We start from the raw sequence: 14,001 nt of genomic DNA on the forward strand, positions 1-14,001 counted from the left end.
CTTCCGCCTTCTACGGGCGCTACATGCGATTGTTTACTATCTGAGTAATCGATATATCCCTTCCACAAGCAAACATTCATAATGGGCGATCACGAAAGTTCTCAGATCAAACATAACGAGCATCTGCTGCTTGTAAGTCCGACCTAATCAAGCTTCCCATCAGCGCCTCTCCATGATAATTGATAGTCGACATCAGGACCAACCTTTGCTTCGCCTCCCCTCCGAGCTCCTTCGAAAGAACTTCCGCACGGCCCATTTCACAATCGAGAAAGACACCACCGCCCTAAAGACATTACTCAAAGATTCAGCTACCGCGGCCGTCTCCGGCCGCGCATCACAGCAAGATGTCCTTCGTAACATCGACGCAATGGTGTCCCGCATGCGAGGTTTGAAGCGCAAACTTAATGCGAGCGCCGCCGAGGAGGCTCGTCTGCACGCACAAACAGCTGCCCGCATCTCACATCTCGACGAACTATACAAGATGGATACAGTAGAGGACGTTAAGTATGAAACATGGAGTAGGAAGAGGCTCGATCGCCTTCTGGCAGACTACCTGCTTCGCCATGGTTATAATGATACAGCAAAGGAGCTGGCCGAGCAGCGTGGTATTACCGATCTCGTCGATATCGACACCTTCGTTGCTGCAAGTCGTATCAGGGATTCTCTTCTGAAGCAGAGCGTGGTTGAAGCTCTGGCTTGGTGCAACGATAACAAGAAGGAGTTGAGGAAGATGGAGGTACGTTTCCTATTCTCAAAATCTCCGCGACATCCACATTCTAATTATTTGCAGAGTAAGCTCGAGTTCATGCTTCGCTTCCAACAATACATCGAGCTGGTCCGCTCGCAATCCTCGGCGAAACTCACTGAAGCGATTGCTCACGCTAAGAAACATCTCATTCCTTACCGGGCCACGTTCCCCAGAGAGGTTCAGCAGGTCTGTGGCCTGCTTGCATTTCCTCCTGGTGGTGCATCCGCTGCCGCACCCTATGGAGATCTGTATAAACCGTCCCGCTGGGCTGACCTTGCCGACCTTTTCACAACAACCCACAATCAACTCCTTGCCCTTCCTGCAGTCCCACTCCTTCACGTCGCCCTTTCTTCTGGTCTGTCAGCTCTCAAAACACCTGCATGCCACACGGATCCGATGCACTCAGATAGCCCATCTGCCCAAAGCACATCCGACATCGCAGCAGCAGCTTCGACTCTCGGCCACGGCGTTTGTCCCATCTGCTCCACTGAACTCAATGAGCTTGCCAGGAATGTGCCGTACGCTCACCATACCCAGAGTCATGTAGAGCACGATCTCAGGCTCCTGCCTAATGGTAGCGTCTATGGAAGGGACCGCCTTGAAATACAGGCGAGGAAGAATAATTTGCCTTCTGATCAGGTTAAGGACCTCCGGACAGGCGATATCTTCCCAGTTGACTCACTGAAGAAGGTTTATATCACATAGAGAATTCGTCGCTGGGGGACCCCAGATGCGTAAAAGAAATCTCTGGTTCAAAATTGGCGTTTACTACATGGACTGGTGTTCCGGCGCTCAACATATTGTACAATACAAAGTCACTGCGAGCCAGGGACTTAGACATAGCGCTGTCATTCATTTGTGACGGGCATCATGCCAAAGCACAACTTAAATTGGCCGAAATAAACAACTTTGCAAAGCTCAAATTCAAAGGTGCCAACTCCTAGTTAACCATACAATACAGTATACAACAGCGGCGCCGACACCAACTGGCACGTATGATCCCATCCCAACCGTCCATCCCTGTCCTTTTTTCCCCATTGGATTCCTGAAACTTCCGAAAGTCATTATATCAAAATCGTAAACCTAGGCAGAATGCATTGGAGCGGGGAACAAAGGGCATGATAGCAAAGAGGTTTGATATCTCATTGTACAGACCCATTTCATGTAGAGAAGCCGATGATTATGCTTTTGGCATAACAAACGTTCATAACGAGAGAGGAATAGGTTGATGGCAGAGAGTGAAATGCAAGGCATAGAAAACATTAATACTATCGGCATAGCCCATAGCCCACTGGGTGGGCTAACAGCCCTTGGGTTAGGGCCTCTCATCGGTTTCCGCCGAAAGCGAAGTTGCCGAACACACCTCCTCCTCCACCAGGAGTCATAGGCCCAGTGTTGATGATGCCGTTCTGTCCTTGTGGTCCCGGGGTAGTGGCTAACGCAGCATTTGTCGTGTTAGGGGTGCTGGGTCCGTTGCCATTTGTTTGCCCGTCGTTGCCACTTTGCTGATTCATCATTGACATGACAAGGCTGGAATTTGAGTCAGGGAAACCCAAGCCCCAGACCTTGCCGACATGCTCATCAGGGATATCACCGGCAAATATCTTATCGCGCATAGAGAAGAAGACCTTTCCGGTGAGTAACGAATCAGAGCCTGCTTGGTGGGCAGAGCCAATACGTTTAATCTTGAGGGTTTCGGCAATGTTCTCAAGTCCTGATTTATGTTCAAACTTTTGCAGGATCTCGGTACTGCTGGGATCGCTGGGTGTAAGAAGACCGGAGTTGTGTAACCTGATGGCGTGCTTCATGAGGTGCTTCACATCGTACGTCATGGGGAAGTAGAGCTTCATCTTGTGGTCAAAGTCGACTTCGTCGTTGGGCAATGGTAAGCACATAAACAGCTTGGTCAGGTAGCCGAAATCGTAACCGCCGTGGAACGATATCCACTTAACGTTGTCGTAGCAGATAAGACCTGAAGGGATCATAAGGGAGGCAAACTCGTGAGGATCAATACCATCACGTTCGAGAGCATTAAAGTCGATCCCGGCTTGCTGAAGTGACTCGATCGATTTCTCGTTATACATGTCGTCCTTCAATGAGAACTTGAAGTTGAACTGCCACGAACAAGGAAAAGGAGCATTAGTCGCTGCCCTTTGAGCGGCTGTGCCAAGCTTCAGATCGTTTGTTGGCCGTGGAGGAGGGGTCTCGCCGTCTTCGTTAAAGAAGGTGAGACCTATTTGTATGACCTTCAGCATGTCGACGTTGGTTCGTAGGCATTGATAGTGATAATCGCTCTTCCCTCTGAATCCTCCCATGGGCCTTGAAACGACACCTGGAAATTCGGTGTCCTTTTCACAACCATAAATTAGCACATCTTCAAAAACGATGCTCGTTCCTCAAGCCTTACCATCGCAATGTAAGGATACTTGTCCACCAAATCTCGCAATACTGCCATTTCTTCGTGCAAATTGTGCTTCCATACTTCTCGTATCCTACCCTTGTTGGGATGTGTCCTGATTCCTGGATGTTCCATCAACATGTTCTGGTGAACCTGCCCGTGTTGTGGTTGTTGTAGGGCACCTGCAGGGCCATGGAAACCCATTCTTGCACTTTGACTACCAAACCCCGTATCGGCGAATCCCTGGCCATTGAGGCCGGCTGTAGTAAAAGCATTGCTGTTGGCAGCAGAGAAGGCTCCCAGTTGTGTGTTGGCATTCAGGTACTGGTTCCCGCCCAAATGTCCACCTTGTTGTTGGGCATGGGAGGGGAAGCCACCCTGGTGGTACGGAGCTGCCACAGCGGGCCCCCCGCCGAAACCCCTAAGTTGCGGTGGCGGCATGTGGTTCTGTCCCGAGGAGTGTTGGTTTCTGTTCAATTGCGATCTGGTGCCAGTGCCTCGAAAGCGTTGGAGGGGTTGCCGATGTATGGCTCCAGAACGCAGATGCGATGAGTGCGGGTGGTGATTGGCGGTAGTCCTCTGTGCTTGGTTTGATTGCGTGCCAGAGCCTGAAGGTTCTGAATTCGAAATAGAGCTCTCCGTCGCTGGATCGACCGAGGATTGCTTCTAACGCGACGATTTGAAGTGATACGTGTTGCCTCGACTACCACGACCGTTGTTCATTGAGACAACGTGAGAGTATTGCCAAGATTACCAAGTATTTCCCTGATCTTCTCGAGTGGCTGCGATAGCGATAGATGTCGTCCAATGCTGTCGGTAGTATATGTGATTTCGGTTCAAATGGTGGAGAGGAGTGACGATAGAGATAAAGATATGCGCCGACTGGGTTCCTCGTCGAATATGATAGAAGGCTTCGCTAGTTACTCGGGGTCAGCCTCTCCCTTGCTGAGGTTCTATAGAAAGCGTCGGATGTCCCTTGGAAGGTTCAAAGTGTGAATAAGTCAACTGATGGCATAGACTACGTCCTCTAAACTCTGGAGGGCAGAGGTGAGGAGGGCGGGTGAATCAATTGGTCTGTGCGTCATGTCGGAGGAACCAGTCAACTTTGATCCGATCCGTGCTTTACCTGCCTTACGTTCCGGCCCAGTCCAGTTCAACCTACCTACCTAACCTATAGTGACGGAGGGGGGAAGACAGCCAATATCAATCACTAAATAAGGTCGAATTGGCTCGCTCTCCATTCGCCCATTTCATTTGTCGTCAGATCCAACCACCACCAGAATCTCTCCTTCAGCCCACGATGCTTGCCACGAGGTACGGCGCGCACTCACAGAGCTTCTATTATCTCAATTGGCGCAACCAATCGCAGCGAATGAACTCGGTTTGCTAATATATTCGCCGTGTAGAGTGCTACGAGCCGCCGCGGGCGGTCCCAAGCCCAACATCACCGGCTTCAACATGCGGGCGTTCCAAGCATCAACCGGCCAGCCTCGATACGATCCCTGGGAGCGAAAGTCCGTAGTCCCTTTCTTCCACGGTTGCACCGAATAGAGCCAATGTACTGACCCTCCTTCGCAGCGAGGCCTGGCGATACCAGGGTCCCTATACCCGCTGGAACCGTCTCAAGGGCGGTTTCCCCGGTCTCGGCATCGCGACAGTCGCTTTCACCGCTTACTGCGGATACGAATACTTCTTCCTCGAGGACGAGCACCACCACGGCGAGGCGCATGGAGAAGAGCACCACTAGAGTGCATGGAATACGACGGTTGAGGGAGCGGATGTAGCTGGAATGCAACTGGAGGCGAGAAGTTTTGTACATATACCTCCCACGGTGAGGACAGTGTTTGATCAGATTATTGAACCATCAATCAAAAGCATATCAGAACAAGAAGCAGGAGGACCGGCCTTTCTAACATTATCATGAACATGCTGTGGAATTGGAATGACCTCGAAAGCCAATACATCGGAGTCATCAAGAACTTTTCCACTGGGCGGGCAACATTGCTTGTTGGTGACACTTGATTGCTAGGTCTCTCTTTTATTTGGCCAACTGCGATGGCTATCAATGAATGGTAGAAGACTACTGGTATATATGGTTACCCTCTCAATCATCGGGTCGATCACTCATTTACTTGTGAAGCTTGACAGGTGTGCTTTGTTCCTCAATAGGCAAAGCAGAATGAGCATGCAGAGCCTATAAACATATCGAATCTCGATCAGTATGTGAATGTATATGCAACAAGCCGGCTCTCAAGACAGGGAGAGCCGGCTCAAGGACAATGCTTAGGTATTATTGATCAAGATATCAAATTGAATCAATTTGGTGGCCCAAGCCAAGGTAAAAAGGTATCTCACAAGACTATCCTGTCTCTATGCTAACGAAGGTAAAATTGGTCCTCGGACCCTATGCAGAATGGTATCAAATGCCCAGAAACGCCACCGTATATCCATTTCGGCTATAGCCCAAAACTCCAAGAAAAGAATAAAGAACGGCCATCCGAGGCCATAGAAAAGGTACCTTACAATCATAACGCCGTTTGCCCAGTGTGATAATGCAGTTACTGAGTACCCATCAAGGGTCTCGGGTTAGGTCATCATGATTCGGGTCGCAGCTCAAAACTGTCTCATAAGCCGAGACCATTGACAGCATCCAGGGCACCCTCCACCGCTGTTTCCAATTCTTCCACTCTGGCCTTCAGCCCCTTGTTCTCGTCCTTGAGAAGACTGACAGTATCCCAAGCCATACTGGCGGTTTGCCCTTGGCAGTTGAGGCAAGTCGCAGGCGCGGGTTTAGGCTTCTCGCTCGAGATGCCCCGGATGAGTTTTTGAAACGCGCCCATTTGAGTGTTGTTGGTGTTTCGAGCGGCAGCACTGCCAGCGGCACGAGGAGGCTCCAGTGTGACGGGCTTAGGTTGTGTAACAGGACTGATCTCAGATATGTTGGTACAGATTGTTGGGCTGCGGGATCGCGAGAAGACACTAGCCTCATCTACGCTCTCATCATCAGAAGAGGTCGAAGTACTCTTTCGCCAGCGCTTTAGTCGATCCTCATCGACGCCCAGATCTTCTGATACGATCGAAGCTGCCGAGGTAATATTCTCTTTCTCGCCATTAGTCACCTCATCTACACGGTCCTTTTCATTTGCCAAACGGCTGAGCAAGTACTCGATCATAGCATCTCGCTCTGCCATCAGGGTAGCCTGTTCCTCGAGTTGCTTCTCGAGCTGTTGAATCCTGGTTTCAGATTCACTCTTGTCGAAATTTTGAATATCACGCTCAGCCTGGAGCTCCCTAAATTCTGTTGTGCGTTGCTCATAAGCAGCCTGGAACTTGCTCAACAGACCAGTGGCGTTCATCTGCAGATTCTTGAAGGCGGATGGCGAGAAAGCTGTGCCTTCGACAGGAAGGCCGTTGGGGAAAAGACCCTTTTCAATGTCGAGGTTCATGAGGGCCTCATTTTGTTCCTCCGAGGGACAAGCAGTAGGCGAAGCAGTGAGGGAGCCGAAAAAGTTGAATCGAGAAGTTGGTGTGGATGGCTTGGCCGATGATGTACTGCGTCGTCGAGGTTCTGGGGCAGTTGTGGATAAAGGCGAGGGTGCATTAGATCGAGAGAACCAAGTTGAAAAGCCGTTTCGGGGAGCTTCCTCTACAACAGCAGGCAAACTTGACCGAGGTTTGGAGACAGCAGGCCTCTTATCGCCAGTGAACGACATGTCGACAGAAAGCGGTCTGGGCTGACCGCTGGAGATCCTATAGAGCCGCGATTCAACGTCCAAGTTGTTGTTGTCGGCCAAGTTGATGGAGTGACGCAGAGGGGACTGAAGTTTAGGAGAAGTAGGTTCTACATGAAGACCGGGATCTCGGGTTCGAACAGAAGAGCTGGGAGGATGATGAGCTGTCGTCGGAGGTGTCACTGAGAGAGGAGCCAGAGGAGGAGTTGAACGGGGAGTCGACTGAGCAGCGCTGGGTGTCTTGAGAGCCGCGGGGGAAAGGCGGAGGGAGGTGGTTTCTAATAGATTGTTGTTTCTGGGTTTGTTTGTCACAGCAGCTCGCCTCCGGGCGGTCGAGGCGCGAACACTGGAGCCATACGACGCTTGGGAGCTCGGCCCCGTTAGACGCGAATGATACTCGATGGGAAACTGTCCATGCTCCTCCTCGGCAGCTCGATCCTCAACGAGCCCCTGGGGCTCCAGAGGCTGCATAATTGCCTAATGTTTCGGTTCCAAGGGGTTTGGGAGATTTGACGGAACAGGGGTCCAGAGAAAGGAACCCAGTTTGACAAGCACTAGAAGAACGCTAGTAGCGGCGATCGTATTGATATATATATTAGGTGGATAGCTGAGGTGCTTCAAATCGATTGTGTCGAGAGAGGGCGGTGGAATAGCCAGTTTGTGGTGGTAAGAGGAGAGAGTTGGCGATGGGTGAACGGTGGTTTTTGGTGGGCGAGGAGGCCATAGATATTAACATTAACACCACAGTTTGTTGCGAGTGGCCGGGTTCGGCTGAGGAGGAGCCGACTATGCAGCGACACCTCAGAAACCAGACCAGACCCTACAGGTACCAGTACTTCCTATAGTTAGACGGGTAACTATGGTTGGGCAACTTGGGATATGCTCTGATGGTGGATTTGTTTGGATAGAATTGAGTGGTTGAGGTATCTGAGGGGTCCTCTTAGGTAGTGGCCAACAAACTTGTACCAATGGGGTAATCCTGCAGCCCCAGGTTGACACAGCTCCGAAAGACTATCAGGTCCATCTATAAAACATGACCGTATTTGCATTTCTGAGAAAGACGTTCCAATTGTCCTAGGAAACCCTTTCCGGAATAAAGACTGCAAAATGCCGTCTCGTCGTGTCTCACTACCAACAATTGGCGAGCAAGCCAGCCGAGCTTGGTAACGCCCTAGCGTTGATCCCTGAATGCTGTGGAATGCAGAGACACGCCACTGTCTCCAGAGGCACTTTATCCTTGTGGGCTTGACGTAGCTGGAGGTTGGAGATAGTACGTTCCGTTGCGTTCCATTGTTAGTAGAGTCATGAATGACATATTCATGACAATGGTTGATCAAGGGATCTTGACTCGATATCGGCCTTTGGTGGAAAACCCCTCGTTATCGAATCGAGTCCCTGGAACTGAGCCCATTATAATCAGTCACGGTCACAAGATAAGGCACTGAAGGATCAGTGCAGCCAACCTTGCCCATATAAATCATGCAGTATCACTATCACCTGCATAGCACTACTGCATAAAGGAGCCCTTCCCGAACGGCTCCAACGTCCCCGCACGTCTTTGTCTTGCCCTGCCCTGTCTGGGCCTGTTGTTCTAGGCTGTCCTACACGGGAACCTGCAGAAATGCAAAAGCAAAGTTTCTACCTTAATCTAGGTTTGTAGGGCCATCTCAAGCTTTTCGACGCATTTTCGCCCACAAGCCCACAAGCCCGGTCAAACTTAGACCACTTCTTGGCGAGTCCAGGCCGTTCCCTTCTCCGTCTGGTTCCTTAAATTCATCCTAGAACAGGAACACACTTTCGCGCCGGCACGTTGATGAACTCGATTGCCACGATCTGTAGCGTCTTGTGGCTGCACAAGATCCAAGAAACCCCGAAAGAGATCTCCCTTCGATTTTGCAAGGCCATTGATGGCTTTCATGGCAACGACTGCCGTGTGTCACTTTCAGCATGGTGATGCTCTCTGATGGTTGTACTGGACATTCTTTTGTATCTTTATTCGAAAGACGCCATGTTTGCTTCCTTAGACTGTGGTACTGTAGCAATTCTTGACTTGTTTGTTGCTCTTCCCTGGCCGTAGGTACGGTGCCTAGGCAGGGCTACATGGACGGTAAAACTACCCATGGCGTCAAGTTGCCTCCATCTCAAAGTTGTGGAGTTTGAAGGCACAGTCTAGGCCTAGGGCGCTGGAGTAAAGTCTCCAGAATCTACTCCGTATCTACATGATGTTTCGGCCGCTTTAGGATGAACGGTATTGGCGACTATCCATCACACAAATTCCAGCTCTTTCAGCTGGATCATTTTGACAAATGAGAGCCCCGCGTGCCGCCTATACAGACTATCGTCACAATCCTACCTACGGACCTTACTTGAACAGCTTCAATCAGCCTACCTTAGTACTCTTATTAGTAGAGCGGTTCCACCATCTGAGCCATTACGCTCGTTTACGGAAACACCAATCTTCTTACTTTATTTGCCTTGGTTAGGTTAATAGGCTGGCGAATGTTCTGTAGAAACTTGCCTAGTAGCCGACCCAAACTACTAACGCAACGACCTAGAGTTGGTTCTTTGGACTTGTGCCTACAAAGTCTCAGCCTTCAATGCAACAAGGGACTTACTCACTTGAAACTTTCATTGCCTGGGGGTGGAAGAAAACTTGGGGCTGTGATCCTACACAACAAAAAGACTTAAGTAGATAGCTTAGTATAAGTTTGGGATACCCTTTGAAATATCAGACCTCGATCCTAATGACAAAGGGACTTGTATAAACTTAGGTGAGACTTTACTAGCCTCTAAACTATATGCATTTCTTCATACATCTGAAGTTTTACTGCTCCCTGAGGCCCGTCTACTGACTTGAAAGACTTCACGGTTCCATGGTCACAAGAACTATCATATTGAGAGAACAAGAAAAGTATACTCAAATAGACTCCCTACCATCTACTGGTGTAAAGATACTTGCAGCCTGCATCGACCATACGCCCAACTGAACGAACTATAATGATGATAACAGCAAACCAAACTCCTGATCTCAGGACATCCACACGACCATCACCGGGTTTTCTTCTCCGTTGTTCAATGGCTGTCCACTATACCTGGCTAGTTAGGCGACTGTTGGGGCCAGTCGGTGTATCCCAGTCCTTTGGTGTGTCCAGGGCCGCAGCCAACAAAGTGATGAAGATGCCGAGCAGCCTGGGGATATGGTCAGTAATTGCAGGCCCCCACACTGCCGTAGTCACACTTACAGGTTGATATGTGCCACACTCATTGCTGCCTTGCCCAGGGGCCAATTAATCGCGAGGGGGAAGTCAAAGTTGCCCGTATGGGCCCAGGTGAGGTAGAAGATGACCAAGAATACGGAGGTTGCCACGCCTATAACCCGGAAAACGTAGCGGGCAACGCGGTGATTGAAGTACCGAATCTTGGTGAAGAGGAAAAGAAGGGTGATGGAGGTAATGACCCATGTGATACCAGCGAGAACAGCGAGGAACACGTATGGTCGTGCTGAATCATTCATGAATCTGCCTAGCCCTAAGACGACGACAGGTTGAAGATCATCTGATAGAGTGAATGAAGCGGAATCGTTATCGTAAACGGCCAGCTCGTTGAAAAGAAGATCCAATTGTTTTCCCCCGTATTTGCCAGCAGTGACCGCGGTTAGGATAAGTGTAAGGAAATTGGTGATAGCGAAGAGGAATAGGAAGGCCTGAAGGATAATGCCGCCTGCGCGGCCAGCACCCTTGGGTTGATTCATCGTTATGAAGACAAAAAAGGCGTAGTGATGTCGGATAATGGCAGATGTTGATGAATGCGTTGGGAACCAAGAAAGGGGATGACAAAGATGATGATGATGAGAAGAAGAAAGGCTCAGAGGGGATCGAGCAAATTGGCTTTAATCATCCTTCGATGCCCGGGCACCTTCCTTCACCTGGTACCTACCTACCAACCTTACCTTAGTACTATGAACAGGAGATTGATGGGGGCAGTTACAGATGATTTCACGGGGGGTCAGAATGGAAGTTGACGCTCCCGTCCTGGGTTGTCATCTGCAACTTCCTCAATACCTTAGGTATTGAGGGAGGCACCACCTAGGACTGAGTTGCCCTCAACATTCTGGTTGTTGCATTAATAAGGTATCTGCATGCTGTTTTGTGGTGCTGAAGTTTCTCCAATTGGATGCCTGTGATCGTTATTTGTCCCGATGAAGCGAGGAATTCCTCCCAGGCAGGGGGTTTCTATGCTTTTGGAGTTGAGATACCTTGCTGTTTTCGGCCATTTCACTACAGAACCTGTCTGCAACTTAGGTTCAGGGCATGGGAGGCGATCGTGATGAAGGTATACGAGGAGAAATTTTACCTTGGAGGTACTAAGGCAAGCAACAAACGCCCTTTGAAGGCAGCCGTACCTACCTATACTCAATATCTACGGCAGGCGGTTCCAATCACGTGTGAGAGGACTTGTAGGAAAGTTCAACATCAGTCTGTAAGCGCTATGTAGACCATGCAAATGCGACTCAGCGAGAGATGCTTAGGTAGGCCGAACAAGCAAAAGGCCCCCAGCACACAATGGTCAGCCAGCACCTTCTAACGGGTATATTGCCATAATTCCTTAAAACTGAAAGCCAAAGACCTGGATACATTGCAACTCCGTCTATACATGTTTTACAACCCATCTCAGCGCAATTCAACCGAGGGAAAGTAGCGAGGTCCTGCAAAACCTCGAGCCAAGACAGACTGTATATCAATATTACTCGTGGGATCGTGATGGGAGCTCCACATCTTGAGAAGTATAAATCGACCTGATATAGGGGGGTCGAAGCGAATTGTGCATTTGCTCTTCTTCTTCTCTATGTTGAAACGGGCATGTGGAGAGAGCAGTTGGCCACCACCAACGGCTCGAACGGCGTCTTGCGTAGCAGAGGCGTGAGCTTCCCAAGCTTCTGTCAGGGAAAAAGATCGGTTGGAGCGATCGTAATCGCGATCCCGATCCCGCTCTCTTTCTCTTTCCCTCTCTCTTTCGCGGCGGCGCGAATATGGAGGATCAAACCCTGGGCCGCTGGTATTAGCAGCACTACTGTAGAGGCGCCAGTGGGAGGGATGGTGGTCATCGAGATATTCGGGATCAAAGGGGTTACCGCCATCATCAGAGTCAGAGTCGAGGGTTTCGAAGGGGAGGGAGCCGATGCGGTTCGGCGCACGGCGTAGGAAACGAGGGCCGTCAAAGTCGTCGTCTTCATCGTCGCTGCACTCAGTAGTGACTTGGAAGTCGGGTAGGTTGGAGGCAAACTCTTCAGGCATCTGTGGTGTCCGCGTTTCGTGATCATCGGCGTTGGTGCGGTAGGGGTATGCTGGCCGAGACCTCGTGGTCGTAGTGCCATTCTCATGGTGCTGTACTGATATTATTTCAGTTGGGATGGGCTGAAGAACTCTCGAGTCGCCGTCATGAGTTGGTTCATTCGTTGGCTGTGCATATTGAATTTGGTACTGGGCCGTCCGGTTCAGCACTTCGTCTTGGCTCATAGCCACAAAGACCATTCCCTCTCTCACTCTGTTGCAGAATTAGCCATGTTGTCCGGATCATGCCGTGGTGCATGGGACAACATACGGATGTGAATAGTTGGACGGCGCAGGCGCCTTTATGACCAGCTCCTGGAGAGTAAAAACGGTGCCACCCTGATGTCTCAATACTATGTTGCATCTGTTTCCCTTTGTACAATACACCGAGGTGTCGTTTTTGAGGATATTCTCAGCGGCGTATGATAACTCATTGGAGAACATGCCTCCGTCACAGCTGACGATCTCCATCTTGAGGTCTCCTTGCTCGACCTGGCCATACTTGCCATAACGAAAGCCTCGTAAGGCCGGCGCGAGACGATCGGAATCCAGCTTCCGGCGCTTGTGCCGTCGATTCGAGTCAGGGAGATCTGAGGGGCGGAGTGAAGGAGAGAAGTTGGGCGGCATGAGCGGAGGGGTAAGGCTCGGGTGGTGCTGGAGATCGAGAAGGGCCCGCAGGTGCGAGTTGGCTTCCTCGAGGTGTCGATCGAGGTCTTCGAGATTGGAGGGTCTGGTGTTCTCGGTGGCGGCGGCAGCCCGCATGCGGTCCGTACGTCGAGAAGTCGGCCAGCCGTCATCCATGGGCCGTTCGAAGTCGTCAAAGCCAGAGCCGGGACCCGGCGCTCTGTTCTCCAGGTTCCGGATGCGGTCGGCGCGGCGTGAAGCGGCTGACCAATGCCGGGACTGAGGGCGGTTAGAGGATGTCGGCGAGGGGCTGTCTCGGTCACGATCTCGCTGGGCGTGGGCGAGGGCTCTCAGAGAAGGCAGTCGAGGCGGTATGGGAAGCGGTGGAAAGTCGTCGAGGGGTTCTCGTGAATGGCGACGGTGGGAGTTTGAACCCGACCGGCCAGACATTTTGTATGTATACGTATTTGTATGTATGAACTTAATGGGGGGTTTCACTAGTCGGTGGGCGGTTATGGCTATCGATATGGCTCTGACTCTGACTCTGACTGTGGATGTGGATGTGGATGTGAGTTATGACGTGGGGTTGAACTGAAGCGAAGCGAAGAGGCTAGAGGGATGGCCGCTGATGGTCCCGTCTTTTGTCAGATAAAATGTGACCAAAATAGCAATGATGATGATTTGGAGAGTGGTCGTTAATCGTTGTCGTCCAAGGGACAGCAGTCAAGCAGTATTGGCGCACGGTACACGGTACACCTTACTCGCTAGGAGTAAACTCGTTGGCCTCGCCGTGAGTTGAGTGAGAAGAACCCCCGAATCACAGCCTGATTGTGGTGTCTTCTCGATGGCGACAATCAATGGTTGAGCAACAGGCTAGGTAGGGATTGGATACTGTGCGAATGACTCTGCCGTGGGGGGTTTTATGTCAGTCAATCATTGGCCTTTGCTTTTCGCTGAGCCGCCCTACCTGTCACTTAAGTCATGCTCATCCTTAACATAGGTAGGCAATACAGGTGTTATGCGCCTTTTTTCTGTATGTATTTATGCTCTCTGCCTTGCAGTTTTTTCTCTTGCTGTCAAGGTTGTCTCCCAGCCCAAGGTCAGGCGTACCACGGCACATGAGCCGTGACTGAGTAAAAGTCGCCGTTCGTTGGCGGGGGCGAGCGGAGA

At 50.7% G+C, this 14,001-nt stretch overlaps 6 protein-coding genes across 6 annotated transcripts; 2 read left to right on the forward strand and 4 right to left on the reverse strand.

The window, feature by feature from the left end:
- Positions 1 to 81: 81 nt before the first annotated feature.
- On the forward strand, positions 82 to 1,453 carry FMAN_10265 (uncharacterized protein; the record flags this gene model as incomplete). The annotated part of the gene is made up of 3 exons (XM_041820920.1): positions 82 to 132; positions 197 to 736; positions 791 to 1,453. 3 exons carry the CDS (start codon positions 82 to 84, stop codon positions 1,451 to 1,453), a joined length of 1,254 nt encoding a protein of 417 aa, XP_041686753.1.
- A 620-nt stretch (positions 1,454 to 2,073) lies between these two features.
- Positions 2,074 to 3,587, reverse strand: FMAN_10266 (uncharacterized protein; the record flags this gene model as incomplete). Its single annotated transcript, XM_041820921.1, has 2 exons — positions 2,074 to 3,096; positions 3,156 to 3,587. 2 exons carry the CDS (start codon positions 3,585 to 3,587, stop codon positions 2,074 to 2,076), a joined length of 1,455 nt encoding a protein of 484 aa, XP_041686754.1.
- Positions 3,588 to 4,446: 859 nt separating this feature from the next.
- FMAN_10267 (uncharacterized protein) lies at positions 4,447 to 4,893 on the forward strand (the record flags this gene model as incomplete). The annotated part of the gene is made up of 3 exons (XM_041820923.1): positions 4,447 to 4,460; positions 4,553 to 4,660; positions 4,725 to 4,893. 3 exons carry the CDS (start codon positions 4,447 to 4,449, stop codon positions 4,891 to 4,893), a joined length of 291 nt encoding a protein of 96 aa, XP_041686755.1.
- An 877-nt stretch (positions 4,894 to 5,770) lies between these two features.
- On the reverse strand, positions 5,771 to 7,348 carry FMAN_10268 (uncharacterized protein; the record flags this gene model as incomplete). Its single annotated transcript, XM_041820924.1, has 1 exon — positions 5,771 to 7,348. One exon carries the CDS (start codon positions 7,346 to 7,348, stop codon positions 5,771 to 5,773), a length of 1,578 nt encoding a protein of 525 aa, XP_041686756.1.
- A 2,615-nt stretch (positions 7,349 to 9,963) lies between these two features.
- Positions 9,964 to 10,628, reverse strand: FMAN_10269 (uncharacterized protein; the record flags this gene model as incomplete). Its single annotated transcript, XM_041820925.1, has 2 exons — positions 9,964 to 10,066; positions 10,120 to 10,628. The coding sequence occupies 2 exons, from the start codon at positions 10,626 to 10,628 to the stop codon at positions 9,964 to 9,966; spliced, it is 612 nt and encodes a 203-aa protein (XP_041686757.1).
- Positions 10,629 to 11,547: 919 nt separating this feature from the next.
- Positions 11,548 to 13,281, reverse strand: FMAN_10270 (uncharacterized protein; the record flags this gene model as incomplete). Its single annotated transcript, XM_041820926.1, has 2 exons — positions 11,548 to 12,421; positions 12,479 to 13,281. The coding sequence occupies 2 exons, from the start codon at positions 13,279 to 13,281 to the stop codon at positions 11,548 to 11,550; spliced, it is 1,677 nt and encodes a 558-aa protein (XP_041686758.1).
- Between the last annotated feature and the right edge of the window lie 720 nt (positions 13,282 to 14,001).

Source organism: Fusarium mangiferae, assembly GCF_900044065.1.
Source record: "Fusarium mangiferae strain MRC7560 genome assembly, contig: FMAN_scaffold011, whole genome shotgun sequence".
Taxonomy (NCBI): domain Eukaryota; kingdom Fungi; phylum Ascomycota; class Sordariomycetes; order Hypocreales; family Nectriaceae; genus Fusarium; species Fusarium mangiferae.